Source organism: Cajanus cajan, chromosome 7 (assembly GCF_000230855.2).
Source record: "Cajanus cajan strain Asha chromosome 7, NIPB_CcT2T_4, whole genome shotgun sequence".
In the NCBI taxonomy this organism is placed as follows: Eukaryota; Viridiplantae; Streptophyta; class Magnoliopsida; order Fabales; family Fabaceae; genus Cajanus; species Cajanus cajan.
The window spans coordinates 56,405,612-56,422,243 of NC_138523.1; the positions used below are offsets into that span (position 1 = coordinate 56,405,612).

The following is a 16,632-nucleotide window of genomic DNA, read 5'->3' on the forward strand; positions in this document are numbered from 1 at the left end:
CTCTCTGGTTTACGCGTTTTACGTATTATGTCGCGAGTTGAAAATTTGCTGAATCTGGTTTATTATGATATCAAGTTATTACTAGGAAAGGATTCTCAGCAGTGGAATAAAAGGAGATGGTAAAGTGTTGTAATCTCACCATTTATTTTTTTAAAACTTCTATTTTATAATAAAATATATTATATTAATGAAATTTAATGAATGATTAGGATTTCATGCTGCCGTATCTGTGCAGAAGGTTCATTCCCAGTTATTACTACAACATAGTTAATGGATCCCTTTAGCACAAATGTTAAACGGATTCGAATCCCAAGGACAGAGGGGGATCACGTTTTCAAAGTGAAATAACTGTGTTTGAATTACCTAGACTTTCTTTATCGTAAACTTTCTTTTGGTAAGGGTATAATTTCTAACCGGAGTCTCCCTCTTTATCACTTTACAGGTACAAAATATTCATAAATTTTTTAATTTTGTTAATAAATAATCTTTCTTGGAGAATTTGATTAAACATTTTTAGTAGAATTTCTTTTATTTAAATTTAATAATTTTTGTTGAAGAATTTGATTAAAGGCTTTTTAGTATAATTTCTTATTTAAATTTAATTCATCTACGAAATTTGAATTCAAAATCTTAGTATAATGTCTTTGATGTTGTTTTTACCCGACACTATTATGAGATTCTTATTAAGTATCATTTGTATTTATTATATAGTTAACTGACGGTTGAGTTACACCATGTTAGTATGTAATATTTAATTTTTTTTTATAAGTATTAAAAATAAATATTATTTGTCTACTTTACAATGAATAATAAATATTAAAAGCAAAAGATAGTGATTTTAAATTTTGGTGAGATCGAAATAAAAATATATATATATTATAAGAATTTTACAAAAAATCATTCTACAAAAATCAAAATATAATAATTTTAAATTTTAAGAAGGATGAAAAATATTTTTTTATAAAGATTAAAAATATATTTAAATCAAAATAAAATTTTAAAAAATATAATTCTCATTATTTATATAAAAAGAAAATTATTTATAATTCCTTAACTAGTGACTACAATAGTCGGCAAAACCCTAAAAAATAGAAAAGGCATTGAAAAATATTTGTTTTTACATCAATCGGAAAGATTTATTTAATTTTCATATGACGTTCAAGCTTGAAACTTTTCTCCTTTTCCCCTTATATATTTATGAATTTCCTTTTATATATATTTTTTTAAGTTTTTATATGTATACTCTTATATCATATTTTTGTTACGATATTAAATTATGTACCGTTTAATCATTATAACATAGTTATGTTTTATTAATAAAATAGAATGCTTTTTGTAGTGGTTTTTGTTCACTTTATATCTGAATTTTTTTATGCGATTGCCTGAATTGCAGTTGAAGCTCCAGGCATTGGCGTTAGATACCCATTAAGCCAACAATTGTCAGAACATCCATTCTTATCCGAGAGAGATTTTATTTTCGAAAAAGTGAAGAATAGAGAATTGTTTGTCTTCCAATTTCTTAACATTGATTGAAGTAGATTACAGTTGATCTCGTACAAATTAGCTTAGAATTAAGATGAGAAGTATAGACAATATATAAGAATATTACAATTTTGATGGGCAAGCATGATCTTAAACAAATGAATAAAAGGTTGGAAGAGACATATCAGTTGCGCTTGCGAACGTTGGTGATGTTATTAGAGGGTATAGCAGCATTAACATTGAGAGTGGGAGGTGCAGCATATGACCTCTGATCTAAGAACTCATGAGTTGTGTCTGATCTGCTTCTTCTGTGAGAAGATCCTGTGAAGGAATCAGATGCCAATAACAAATGGTAGCTACGGTTTGAGCTTTCAGAATGGGACAAGCTCCTTCTGTGGCTGTGCTGATGATGATGAGGATTTTGCTTCTTTATCACATGAATCAGATATGGAATCAAACCTTCCATTATTCCTTCTTTGATTGCTTCTCTCGCTAATACAATACAACCCTTTGACTATCAATATTATTCTAAGCCTTCAACTAAAGCTTCTTTTCTGTATAGCCTAAGGTCACGAAGGAGGACATATTTATATCGCTGCAGTGTGCTATAAGAGATTTCCAAGGCACAAGTTGTCAACGCAAAAATATATTCCATTCATATCCTTCCACCACTGCTAGCTAGCTAGCTAGAAGTAAAGAGAATTTCAAATACCTCTTCCTTAACAATTTTGACATGCAAAACATAAAGCAACCACTAATATTCTCGTTCGATTTTATTATTTAAAGATAATAACATTTATTTTCATTATTTATTTATTTATTTATTTTTAATATTTTGTTTATAAAAATGGAAACCACGCATAATACATTTTAAAAATAAAGTTTATTTTATTTATAAGAATAAAAAATATATTTAATTATTATTGTTATTTTCATTATCCGTTAAAAGATGTGAAGTTGGTGCATGAATATTGCTTCCAACAAAAGAAAAGTTGTTTTGACTTTGGAGGGGTGTTTGAATATCTTGACACGCTTGTAGGTGTTGTCTGGATGACAACTCTGACTATGACTTTTGGTTGATATGGTGGATATTTGAAAGCTAGCTCTCCGTTTATTCTTATCTTAAAATATAATTAATGATGAATTCGTTAGAGCTTTGACTAAATAAATTTTCTCATGCGGCTACATGGTTAAAACAAAACTATAGAAGATTATGCTTTGACAATATATATCATGAAATTTGAAGAATCAGATTTCAAAACACCATACGAATATGATGATAGACAGCAGCAAGCACACAGTTTAGAGCTAAATAAATAATGTTAATAAATATTATATTTATTAGATACAATAATAATAATGAATATAGACCAATAATAAAATTGGGTATATAAATAGGTTATAACTAGTTATAGTATTAGTCCATTTAAAACGGATTTATTTACCCCTGTTTTAAATCACAAATTAACGGGTTAATTTGTGGATTAATTATTTTTAAAATATTAATTATTATCCTGTACTTTCATCGTTTAATTAAGTATTTAGATAATTATTACTTTATATTTGATTAATATATATCGGCCTAATATAGATGAGCCTCCGACGGATTTGGCTGCGCTGGGCTGCTGCAACCTCACGCTTTCCATGTCCCTTTCTTGTGGCAATAGGTTTGCTATTTTTTTTTTTTTTACTATTCCATTAATTCACCCATATTTTCTTATAAATTTCATTAATTTTAATTTATTTTTTAATTAATTTTTATTTTTATTTTTTTCAATCATGTTTTAAATTTATCAATTTTTTATTATTCAGACTACCAAAAATTAACCTATGCGCTAAACGTGTAACAAAAATAAAGTTCATTTAATTAGTATGCTAATTTTTCTTATCGTTCATTTAATTAGAATGCTAATTAAAATATGAAACATGTCTCATATTAACTTTATTTAAAAAATTAATTTAAATTTATATATAAGTTTATTTTAATTTATAAAAAAACTCTCTTATTAATACTTATAAAATTGAAATTATCAGTTCAATATCTTAAATACGAACCAAATTAGAAAAAAAATCAAACTGATTTGAATTCAATCCACCAATACTCCTATCCCCATGCAAAAAAGTATAATAATTGGTTCGAAAAACTTAAAATTAAAATGAATTTTACAAAAAAAAAAAAATAACAGATGCATTATTATTTTTACTTCTGTACTTGTCGAATAGTTTTTTTTTTCTTAATAAAAAATTTAGGAAGGGAGGATGGTGTCATTATCCAATTTTGGAAAAGTTCCTAAAATAACAAAGCACTTACAAAATAAGTTTTCTTAAGGAGAGGAAAGGATGTTCTAACCTATGACCTGGCAAATGTTATGTCTTACTCTATTCAATTAATCCCTTAATTATAATTACTTTACTTGACTTAGTGGTACTCTCACTTTTCTTACCCTCTCTAAATTAGATATTTTTAATACTTTTCTTTTTCTTTTTTAATGTGCATCACTGTATTTTATATATGTTTAACTATATCACTTTTATTTCTATAATTTTACGAATTTTATCATTTTTAACAGGATAAAATTTATTTTTTTAATTCATATGATTAAAAATATTTCTTTTTAATTTTTATTATATCATTATTGTTTCTTTCCGGTCTACATAGTTTCAAAAAATTGCTATAGCAATAAACAACAAGATTAAAAAAGCAGAAATAATATATAGAAATTAAAATAAAATATTTTAATTATAACATTTTATATACTTTATATATTTAAAAATATTTATTTAATATAAAATCTAACATTTATCTTATAAAATACTAGTTAGCTTTAAAAAAAATATCAAAAGAAAGAAAGAATATGTTAAGAAAGATACAAGAGGCCCACGAGGAGAACGTAGAGGACGTGGCATTGGGATAAGATTCAAACGTGGGATTATGGGTGTGGCTCGTTGGAAGTAGCGAATATCATAAATAAGACTAGTATAGAAAATATTAAAAAAATTTGGCAATTAAAATAGTAAGCTGGAATAGCACAGTTGGTTATAGCGCGTGGCTGTTAATCACAAGGTCGAACGTTCAAGCCCTTCTTCTAGCGTATTGTCTTATTTATCACCAATTTTCAATTTCTTTCTAAACATAAATGCAAAACTTTCTCCTACCAAATTTTCTTCAATTTGTTTTTCTATAAATATTTGTGTAAACAAAATAAGGTAATTTAATAACTTTTCTTTTTGCCTCACAAATTTGGAATATTTTCATAATTTACATTTTATTGACTTATTTTAATCACAAAAATTGATTACCTCTGACTTTGAGATATAAAAATTATGATAACTTAACACATTTTAACCTTTAGATTTGTAATAATAAATCAGATTGTGACACGTGTATAAAATATATTTTGACTTAAATGTACACGTGTCACAATCTGATCTATTATTACAAATCCAACAGTTTAAATGTGTTAAGTTACCCTAATTTTCCCTCCACAAAATTAAGGGATTTATTTCCCATATATGTCCTATCCTCTATTTACATTACTTCTCTTGCCCTTCCATATTCTCACTATTAACATTGTTAATCACGTATTATACGTTATTTTTATTTTTTATTTTTTTATATTAACATCGTTATTTTTTTATTCTTTTTTATTCGTTAATCACGTATATTGTTTATTCGAGTTAATAATATTAAATGTTTAGTTTAAATAGGAGGACCATAGTCTGTTTTTTTGTTGTTGACAGAAATAAGAAGACCATACTAAAAATACTTACATCGATAAATCGAATATGAACATTACAAATATTGCAATTGAATGACCTTTGGTATTTGTTTACTTTTAGGAATTGTATTAATGTTCTTTCTAAATTATGAATTTTCTAACAGTATTTCACTCTAAATATAATTTTTTAATGAACCAAAAAAAATGCATTTTTTTAATAATAATTCTTAAAATAAATTATATATTTGTACTTTTATTTATCTTTCAGTTATGTTTCATAATATAGTTGAAGGCAGTATAAATTATTTTACATGGATTTATGTTAACATTTAAATTAAAAGGATAAGTATTTATATCATAGGAAAATGAAAGTTTTACATAATGTGTTAGTATATGTAAGATATATAGGTAAAACTATTAATTATTCTATCTCTCTCATGTACACTATTAGAATTTAATTTGATATTGTACTTCCATATTTGATTTTTTTTTAATTTATCATATTATTCCTTAAATTATCTCTTTAATTTATAATTATTACATTCTGAATGTTATTATAAAAACTTATAATCTTTTATGTTATCTCTTTGATATGTTAACATACCATTATTTGTTGTGTGTAATGTATCATTTGTTATACACACAACGGAATTGGTACCATTTCTAATAGTATATATGAGTATATAGTATAGTATCAGATACATCATCCATATATGAATCAAAGATTCAAAAAGATACATCGTATATATGACTCTTCCTCTTCCACTTCCACTTCCTGCTGTCAAACTCATAACTTTATTTTCCTGCTACATAAAGTAAGTAACTAGCTAGCGGATACTAATGTTATTTGTATTAATTGTAACTGCTAGCGAAGTTATCTTAATGGATTTATTCAGACGTGATTTTTTCTCCTTTCATACTACTCGCTGAAAGTTTGACATCAATGTGGTGTCTAACTTGAGTTTCACTGGAAGAGCCAACCAAAATAGTGTGTTGTCCAATGATCAACTTTCTTTTGCCATCACTATCCACGTTACTTAGCAGTTGGCACATATCAATTTTCACTGTTACAAACTCTGTCATCTCCACCACAGCTTGCACTCTTTCAAATCCTATAAGTTGTTTAATTGGAGCCCCAGTCACCACCTCTGAAGTTGCTGGCTCCCAGAACACTAACACCACATGTGATCCATCAAAGGGTCCCTTGTTCTTCACACCAATGACAAGCAAAAATGTCAAGTCTTGGCAATTGATGGTGGAAATGTCAATTGCTTGACCTTCAGAGAGAGATTCATGTTGTGTGGCTGAGTTGGAAGAGAAGATGTTATGTGGTTCAGAAATGGATGTGGTTTGAACCATTATGGTGGAGGGAGCAGATGCAACATACATGGAGAATGTGGAGTAGCTTAATCCATGACCAAATTCATAGAGGGGATCCCCTTTGTAAAACCTATAGGTTCTTCCAGGGAAATTTCTACTGCTGTTGGCTCTCATGTTCATATCTGTCATGGGCACTTGATCAACGTAGGATTGTGGATACCATGTAAAAGGGGACCTACCACCTAAAAATAATACTTCACTGTTAGTGTCTAAAGATTTTTCGACAGTATCCAGTAACAAAGTATTAAAAAATAAATATGGAATTTGAAAAGAAGAGTTTGATAGGTATCTACTCATGTATTATAGATTTTACAATGTCAATCATTCAAAAATTATCTTTTAGTACGATTTTTAAGATAATAATTTTAAAAATCAACAAACTTATCATACATTACATTTTTAAATTGTAATTACGCAGGCATGAATTACTTACTAGTTCTTAAAATAAAATAGTACCTGGGTTGTAGTCTCCAAATATAACTTGTGCTATGGCATCCCCTCCAGCTTGACCAGGATACCCTACCCACAATATTCCCCCAATGTTACTGAGACTTTTGGTGAAAGAAATGTCAATTGGACCAGCTGCCATTATGACTAAAATCACTTTTCCTTTGGTAGCACCAGCCACATCTTTCACAAGCTTATCTTGAAATCCAGGTAATGTCAAGTTTTCTCTATCCAAACCCTCTGCTTCAATAGATTGGTCTAATCCCACAACCAACACCACTGCATCAGCAGAGGCTGCTGCCTTAACTGCTGCTGCAATGAGGCTCTGATTACCACATTTAACGTTGCTACAACCAGGTGCATAGTTTACAGAAGAAACGTACTTCTGTAGTCCTTGTAAAGGACTAGTATAGCGGCAAGGTATGCCAGCATAGTTGCTAATCATAACTGTGGTGGCATTGGCATTTGGTCCAATCACAGCCAATTTTTTAATGTTAGTTTGTGACAAGGGAAGAGCTCCATTATTTTCCAGCAAAACTATTCCTTGCTTTGCAGCATCTAGAGCCAGTTGCTGATTGTCTTTAGTACATACATCAGATGGGCCAAGGTTTGCAAATGGAAGTGACTTGGGGTCATCAAAGAAGCCCAATCTCATTAGGACTATGTAGTTGTACACCAAGGCCTGGTCTACAGTACCTACATCTACTTTTTTCAAGTTTACTGCATTTGCAGTGTATTTTTTTAGAAAATCGCCACAGTTCATGTTTAAACCTGCATGATAAGATACCATTCAATTATCCAAAACCACTCATAAATTTTTTCCTCCCAATCAGAAAATTATAGAACCTTGTGCTGGTGTAACCATAGTTCTACCTGCTTTCAGCGCAAGGGCCACAGCATCTTCAGGAGTTGCTGTGTAATGAATTGCATTGTAATAGACTTCCACTGAATCACAATCTGAAACAATATATCTGTAAGGAAAGCAGAAGATATCAGGGAGCTTCACTTGGTTTGGCTAGCTCAAGTTAAAAATGCAAAGAATTGATGGCCAGAATCTATGTCAATATAAGTAGAATTTGTTACATAATATTTATGTCAGCCTGACATATGTTATGTATAAAATATAAATTAAATCAAATGACTTGTTAGGGATGAAAGACAAACCCGTCTAGACCCCATTGGCCTCTTATTACCCCTTTGAGAAGGTTTGGGTCAGCACATGTAGGAATCCCATTCACCCTATTATAAGAACACATTACACTACTAACATGCCCCTCCTCCACACAACTCTTGAACGGAGGTTGATACGTGTCCTCCAAGTCTTGCTTTGTCACCTGCAGCAACTCAATTATGTTAACTATTATTGTCAAATTATTGTGCATCATAGCTATGCTATAATGCTAATAACATAAAGTTAAAGACACCTTCATCGACTCCTACACCATTAATAGCACATTTCTCAAACTACTACATCATGCCATGCATTTTTGGCCTTATTAATAGCATGTTGCAACCCTTCCGAAAATACTTTAGAATAAAAGATATAAAAACCATCCTCCACTCAAAAGTACTTGGTCTACATTCTCCTCTTTACCTTTGCATCAAAATGGAAGCGATCAATGCCTTTCCAGTTGTCAAGGTCATAAGCAGTATAATGCTTACAACAGCTTGAAACCTTGAGCCTATCAGCTTGAGCACTTGCTTCATCCTCAACTTCTTGTAGGCCACGAACATACTTAACAGCATATCTAGACACCACAAAGGGGTCTTCCCCTGGAGTTTCCTGGCCACGCCCCCACCTAGGATCACGAAACACATTCACATTGGGACTCCAAAATGTCAAACCAGCCAAGTCCACATTGTACATGGCTCTAGCCTCGGTTGACACAACCTGCCCCATCTTGTGCCACAAACTTACATTGAAGCTTGCAGCTGATAGTATCACTGCTGGGAAACTAGTGGCACCAGGGACCCTCTTGTCAAAACGTGTCCCTGGCCCTAAGTTGGAGACACCATGAAGTGCCTCTGACCACCATTCATAAGCAGGCACACCAAGCCGGGAAATACCCGCAGAAGGGTTAACTAATTGTTGTGCCTTTTCTTCAAGTGTTAGGCGTGACACCAAGTCCTTGGCCCTGGCTTCATAGGTTAGGGAAGTGTTGCAAAATGGAAAGTTACTAGTCTTGGAAGAGCCTTTGTCACATGCATGTTTCTGGCTAGCAGTTGGAAGAATCAGAAATGAAAGGAAAGTGGATAACAACAAAAGTTGATTTTTCATTCTGCCTGAACTTTATGTCGTTTATGTTATGTTGGAGTTGGAGTTGCTTCATTTATATACCAGAAGTATGGGCCTAAGACACTGCCTTTTTCCTTTTTCATGCTAAAAGAGTTGTTTGCTTGTGGATTGAGATTTGATCTAGAAAATGTTTGATTCCCACTTTGGCAGTAATGTAATACTACTATACTAGTACGTGTGTAATGATACTAAGATGCTTAAACAAAACAAAAGCATCTCTGGGACTTTACTAGTGTTCTACATGGTCCAACATATAACCATAAACTTGGAGTGTCGGCAATAGTTGTGGGGTAACAACAACAATTAACGTGGGTTGGTTTTATTCGACATACAAGTGGTTTGTCATTGAAATTATGAACCTGGTGCTTCACGTAAGAATGAGATTGGATTGATGATATGACGTTGCTTAATATGAATAGCTAGTGAAGCTAGTCTCAATGTTGCCAAGTAATTAACGATGTATATATATTTCTTGGCAAATAAGCTACTAGTACATATGAATCAGATTTAGGATAGATAAAGGTGTCCTGGGAAGTGAAAGAGGTACTCATGTCATGGTAGGGTGCCTTTGAAGACAAAGCACATAAAGTGCACGCTTCTATAAGGATAAACCCTTGACACTTGTATATTTGCACCACCATTTCATACAAAGCTTTAACCATGACAGCATAAAGGTAAAACTCAACAGTAAAGTTACTAAATTTCGAACTTTAGGGCTACTAACAAAAAAAAAAAAACTTGTTGCATTAAACTTTATAAAGTAAAAGATCATAAATATTAACGGAAAGTTCTATGTGGACAAAAATACATAATTACTTATATATTTTTATGATTTAAGATAAAATATTTCTCATAAAAATTGTTTTAGGTCTCGGTTATCGTTAGGTTAATATTCACTTTAAAACATGTTTTCATTAGTCAACTAAATTTGAAATTGTAAAGTTCTATCAGGATATTTCTTACTCCATAATCAATATTTGATATCAAAAACTGTTTGTTTTTAACATCACAATACATGTCATAAAATCTTGTAAAAAAATTATAATATATTAGCTATTCTTTAATTTTTCTATAAATAATATATTTACAATTAATTATTATAGAAAATTTTAATAGTTTTGATCAAACTTTTTCATGAAAAAGTATATATATGTTTAGTTAAGATTTTATAGAGACCAAATCACTTCAATCACATTTATATAGTTTGAATTGCGACTTAAATAAAAAGAAAAGGTTAAGGTCTCACTCTAAAAATTTGAAGCTTCTTACTATTGTTCATTTTTCCAATATTAAAAACTCAATAAAATTAGTTTATTCGTGCACAATTCTATTTAAATATTTAAAACATGAATCTTATGAATGAAAAATGTTAGTAACATACTTTTTTTAAATACATTTTATGATGTTAGTTGAGATTTATTAAAAATTACAAGTATTTGCAAGTTTTATTTTTGATTTTATAATTTTCAATAAATTTCAATAAATACTAAATAGTATATTAGAAAATATGTTATAAACACTTATTTCATAAGAAAATATATGCATCTCAATTATTTTCTCACAACTCACAATATTTACCAAGTTAATGCATTAAATCATGACAAAATAACTTTATAAATCTACATAGGCCGTAAATTTATCACGGTAGTTGCAAGTTAAATTCAAAATGTTTTACATTTAATAAGAATGGACTAGATAAAAAAACATAATTGAAAAATGACGACCAATATACATGTCTTATGATTTTAGATTGAATATAGTGTCAAATTTGTTTGTACAGTTTAGTTGTGGCATGCTAAAAGAGATTTTCTAAGTGATTTAGCTCCATCATACTTTTCTAACATATGGCATCAAAGTAATTAGTGTAACCCGACGATCTACTTATACCAATTGCAATATTGAGGCATAATGAAATTGGCAATATCGAGGTTAGAAATAGGTCATCATCAAATATTTGTTGATGAAAAGAAATAAAATTTCTCCTGAGGAGAGCATAATATGTGAAAGTAACCCACACTTAAAGAAGAGATTATTAAATAATGAGTATGAGTGAAGAAGTCAAATAAAAAAAATAGAAATTTACAATTTAAGTGAGAAAAAAACATGTACACATATTGCCCTAAAAATTTATGTCGGAAATAATACATTCTTGTTGTGTTACATACATGTTTGCAACTGTTTTTATAAAGTGAGGTAAAGTAATTATTATTTTTTTGACGCCAGTAAAGTGATTATTAGAAAGTTGTATTATTTATACATAAAATTATATAATTGCACAATAATATTTTTGTATTTATTTATCTTTATCGTATTATTTATTATATCTCATATTTCTTTGTCTTCCAGTCATTTAATTATAAAAGCTGTTATATAAATATTATTTCTCTTAATAAAATGAGCTGCAATTTTTATTTTATTTTTTTCGATAAATGTCTTCCTTTGACTTTATGAATATATTATTGGCGTGGGCACGTACAAGGACTTCAATTGTATTTGTTGGATAATAAAATTAAATTTATTTGTACGTGTGTGTCGAACTTTTTTCTTCAACTACGAATATTTTCTAATTTATAATCAGATGTTAATTTATTTTAAAACTTAAAAATTATCTAAATAAGTTTAATCTTTTTCAATTTTTGGTATTTAAGTTCTTTACCCATAAGTTTACAAATTTTTTAATTAAATTAAATTGCACTTTTAACTTTTATATTACATAATTTTAATCATTCAATTTTTAATTTTGTAATTTTAGTCTTTCTTATTTATAAAATCTGTAATTTTGATTTCTTAGTTGATTTTTTATCAATTAATCATTAAAATTGAAATGTTAATTTTAATTTAACTTAAATTTTATTAAACGTTTAATTTAATTTAAATTTTATTAAATATTAATTGTCATTTAATTTATCCAATATCAATGTTAAATTTTATTAAATATTAATTGTCATTTGATCCATCTAATGTTAAGTCATGATCGATATTATAATTTTAATAGTTAATGTGTTAGGCCCACTCCCATCATTGGGCCCAATATTGAAGTGCAGCAGGGTCCAGAAGAAATACAAGAAGGACTGGGAGTTGAAGGCAGACCTCAGAGGGTTAGAAAGAAACATTCTCATCTCAATGACTACATAACAGATTGAACACGTGGCAGCCTTGTGCGGGACAGTTAGATCATAGGGAGCAATTGTAACAAACTTTATTCCTTTCCTTTACTCGCATGTAGCATGTATGGTGCATATATGCACAATTGATGATTGGAATGATTATGATTATGTCATTTACCAAAATTCTCTCTGTTGTCCTCTCTTTTCTTCTGGATATTCTTTTCCTTTTTCTGTGCAAATACCTTTCATTGGTGCTTTCATTGACCCTCCCCCCTCATGGCTGATTCTTCTGATACCATTTCTTCCATCAGTATAAAGCTCGAATAGATCCTGCTTTCTCAGGCCAATTTCTCCAACACCCTTCATGATATTGCTGCCTGTACCTCCTCACTGGAATCCAAACTCTCATCATCCTCTCTCCCACACCATCCACCAACAAGACCACTCAAATTCGACCTCTCCCCTTTCAATGGTGATGATGCTCTGGGCTGGATCTTTAAGATAAACCAGTTCTTTGCGTTTCACAGCACTCCACCGGAGCAGAGAACACAGATTGCATCCTTCTACCTTGAAGGTCCAGCACTCGCTTGGTACCAATGGATGCATAATAATGGCCTCCTCACCTCTTGGGATGCTTTCATTCGTGCCTTGGAGTTGCGCTTTGCCCCCTCTAAGTTTGATGATCCCATCGCTGCTCTGTGCCGCCTCACCCAGAACCAAACTCTCTCCGATTATATCTCTGAGTTCGAGTCCATTGCTAACCGAATCTCAGGTTACCCACCCTCCTTTTATCTTAGCTGTTTTATCTCTGGTCTTAAACCCCATCTCCGTCGTGAGGTCACCGCTCTCCAGCCCATCGACATGCCACAAGCCATCTCATTTGCCAAACTCCATGATGATAAAACCAAACTTCAACCTCCACCCTTTTCTAGATTCTCCATACCCAACCCACTACCAGTCACACCACCCACATCCAAACCACTTCCCCCACTCTTACCCACCCCATCATCCAAATTTCCCATCAAACGACTCATTGAGGCAGAGATGCAGGCTCGTCACGAGAAGAATCTGTGTTACAATTGCGACGAACGCTACACCAGGGGCCACCGTTGCAAAAGCCAATTCCTCCTTCTTGTTGTGGTCGATCCTGATGATGCCACCGACCCCCAAACGGAATTGGAAACAGACCCACCGGACTCACCACCCTTGGAAGCGGGTTTGATTAGTCTACATTCCTTCTTGGGTCAGTGGACCCTGAGAACATTCCGAGTTACTGGGTCCATCAACGGTTATGAGGTCAAAATAATGGTTGATAGTGGGGCCACTCACAATTTTATCCAAACCAAAGTTGCCCATTTCCTTAACCTTCCACTCGAGCCCACTACCAGTCCCTTACGAGTGATGGTTGGCAACGGGGAATTCTTGCCTTGCACTACTTTTTGCCCCAAGGCCCAATTAACCATGGCCTCCCTCAATTTCCCTATTGACTTGTACCCTTTGGACCTCTCTGGTACAGATATTGTACTTTGTGTACAGTGGCTCACTCAAGTAAGTCCATTCATAATGGATTATAATGGGCCATATATGCGGTTTATGTGGGAAAACCAAATGGTTGAGCTTAAAGGGGAGCATGGGCCTCATCCAACACCCATATCAGCCCATCAATTAAAACGCTTGCAGCACACCAACAGGGTTGAAGCCTTATTCCAACTCACACTTGAACCTCTGCCCCATACACACTCTGCTACATCCCCCACTGATTCCTCTCTCCTCCCTTCTTCCCCAATTCCCCCACTACAAGCACTTATTGCCCAACACTCCACTCTCTTCTCTACCCCCACTTCTCTTCCACCCTTCCGATATACTGACCACTCCATCACACTCCTCCCAAATACACCCCCTATATCTGTTAGACCATACAGATACCCCCACTTTCAGAAACAAGAGATTGAGGTTCAAGTACAGAAAATGCTCGATTCCGGTTTCATCACCCCTAGTACAAGCCCCTACTTTTCCCCCGTTCTGCTTGTGAAGAAGAAAGACGGGACTTGGCGCTTCTGCGTCGATTATAGGGCCCTCAATGCTGCCACTGTGAAAGACAAATTCCCAATTCCTACCGTCGACAAACTCCTCGACGAATTGGGTTCCGCTTCATGGTTCTCGAAGCTTGATCTTTTTTCTGGATTTCATCAGATACTCATGCGGCCAAGTGACACATCCAAAACGACTTTTCGAACCCACAATGGTCATTTTGAGTTTCAGGTGATGCCATTCGGGTTGTGCAATGCCCCTTCAACCTTCCAAGCCACGATGAATGACTTGTTCAGGCCTTATCTTCGCTGTTTCATCATTGTTTTTTTTTATGATATACTTGTTTACAGCCCCACATTAGAGGAACACATCTTCCACCTCGAGACTGCGTTCAAACTGCTCCTTGACAATCGATTCCATCTAAAGGGGTCCAAATGCTTTGTAGGACAACAGTCTATTAAGTATTTGGGACATGTTGTGTCTGCTGCAAGGGTCACTCCTGATCCATCTAAGGTGCAAGCTATTGTGAATTGGCCGCTCCCTTCCTCTATCAAATCGCTGCGTGGATTTCTTGGACTCACGGGTTTTTACTGTCGCTTCGTTAGAGGGTATGCCTCTATTGCTTCCCCCCTTACTGATTTATTAAAGAAAGATAACTTCTTGTGGACAGATTCTGCCACTGCTGCTTTTGAAGCTCTCAAGTCTGCTGTCACGACCGCTCCAGTGTTGGCTCTTCCACGCTTCGATTCTGTTTTTGCGGTTCAAACCGACGCATCAGGAACGGGCATGGGGGTTGTGTTGTTGCAACAAGGACATCCGATTGCCTTCTTCAGTAAGCAATTTTGTCCTAAACTACGTAATTCATCTACGTACATTAGGGAGTTGTGTGCTATCACTTCAGCAGTGCAGAAATGACGCCAGTACTTGTTAGGTCGCCATTTTATTATCTATACTGATCAACAAGCCATCAAGGAGCTTCTTTGCCAAACAGTCTTCACGCCTGATCAACAATCATACTTGGCTAAACTCCTCGGCTTTGATTTCGAAATTCACTACAAACCGGGTCGCACTAATACGGTTGTCGATGCCCTCTCCCGCATCACGCCCGCTACTGATTGCCTCTTCATAATTTCAGTGTCTCAAATGGATTTTCTGAAAGATCTCAAACACTCCCTCAGCTCTAATTCTGCGTTTCTGGAACAGCAACAACATATTTCTCAGGATCCATCCTCTTTCACTGATTATGCCATTAAACAGGACCTCATTCTCTACAAGGGAAATATTTGGCTTCCCAGATCTTGTTCTTTGATTCCCTTCTCCATGAGTTCCACTCCACACCTCTTGCAGGACACCCAGGAGTTACTCGGACCTTGGCCAAGTTGCAAGCCAATTTTTATTGGGAGAATATGCGGAAGGATGTCCACACTTTCGTCACTCAGTGCAGCATCTGCCAACAAACGAAAATTCCCACACAGCGACCATCAGGCTTATTGCAACCAATACCCCCTCCTTCTCGTTGTTGGGAGGATCTGTCGCTTGACTTTATTATTGGCTTACCACCATATCAAGGGCATACCATAATACTAGTCGTGGTAGACCGTTTTTCCAAGGGGGCTCATTTTGGCACACTTCCCCGCTCCTTTACAGCCACTAAGGTTGCAGATCTCTTTGCCAATATCATCTGCAAGATTCACGGCCTTCCATGGAGTTTGATTTCTAACCGTGATCCTATCTTCTTGAGCCATTTTTGGAGGGAACTTTTCCATTTAAGTGGAACCACGCTGCGCATGTCCACAACTTACCATCCCCAAACGGATGGCCAAACCGAGGTCACCAACAAAATCCTGCAGCAGTACTTGAGATGCTTCGTTCATCACCGCCCTTCGGTCTGGGGTCGTTTCCTCCCTTGGGCAGAGTGGTGCTTCAACACCTCAGTTAACACTTCCACGGGCTTCACCCCGTTCAAAGTTATGTTTGGCTACCCCCCACCCTCTATTCCACAAGTCCTGGATAGAGATTCAACAAATGCTGCTGCTCAATTCGAAGTCCACTCCCGTGAGGCAATCATGAAAAAGTTGCAGTCTAACCTTTAAAAGCACAGGATGCTATGAAATGATGGGCTGATTCCCACCGTCGTGACCTCAGTTTTGACATTGGTGATTGGGTTTAT

General features: G+C 33.7%; 1 protein-coding gene across 1 annotated transcript; it reads right to left on the reverse strand.

Annotated features, from left to right (window-relative positions):
• Positions 1 to 5,885: 5,885 nt before the first annotated feature.
• On the reverse strand, positions 5,886 to 9,348 carry LOC109804533 (Glycosyl hydrolase family protein). The gene is made up of 5 exons (XM_020366383.3): positions 8,623 to 9,348; positions 8,193 to 8,362; positions 7,902 to 7,999; positions 7,038 to 7,799; positions 5,886 to 6,763 (listed from the first exon to the last, which is right to left on the reverse strand). The coding sequence occupies exons 1-5, from the start codon at positions 9,304 to 9,306 to the stop codon at positions 6,090 to 6,092; spliced, it is 2,388 nt and encodes a 795-aa protein (XP_020221972.1). The 5' UTR covers positions 9,307 to 9,348; the 3' UTR covers positions 5,886 to 6,089.
• Between the last annotated feature and the right edge of the window lie 7,284 nt (positions 9,349 to 16,632).

Bases quoted from the DNA above. Each gene is read 5' to 3' on its own strand.
- LOC109804533 (XM_020366383.3), bottom strand. From the start codon at position 9,306: ATGAAAAATCAACTTTTGTTGTTATCCACTTTCCTTTCATTTCTGATT. The intron at 8,363-8,622 runs GTAAAGAGGAGA...GAGTTGCTGCAG, and splicing joins GCTTCCATTTTGATGCAAAG to GTGACAAAGCAAGACTTGGA. The intron at 6,764-7,037 runs GTACTATTTTAT...TATTATTTTTAG, and splicing joins ATTTGGAGACTACAACCCAG to GTGGTAGGTCCCCTTTTACA.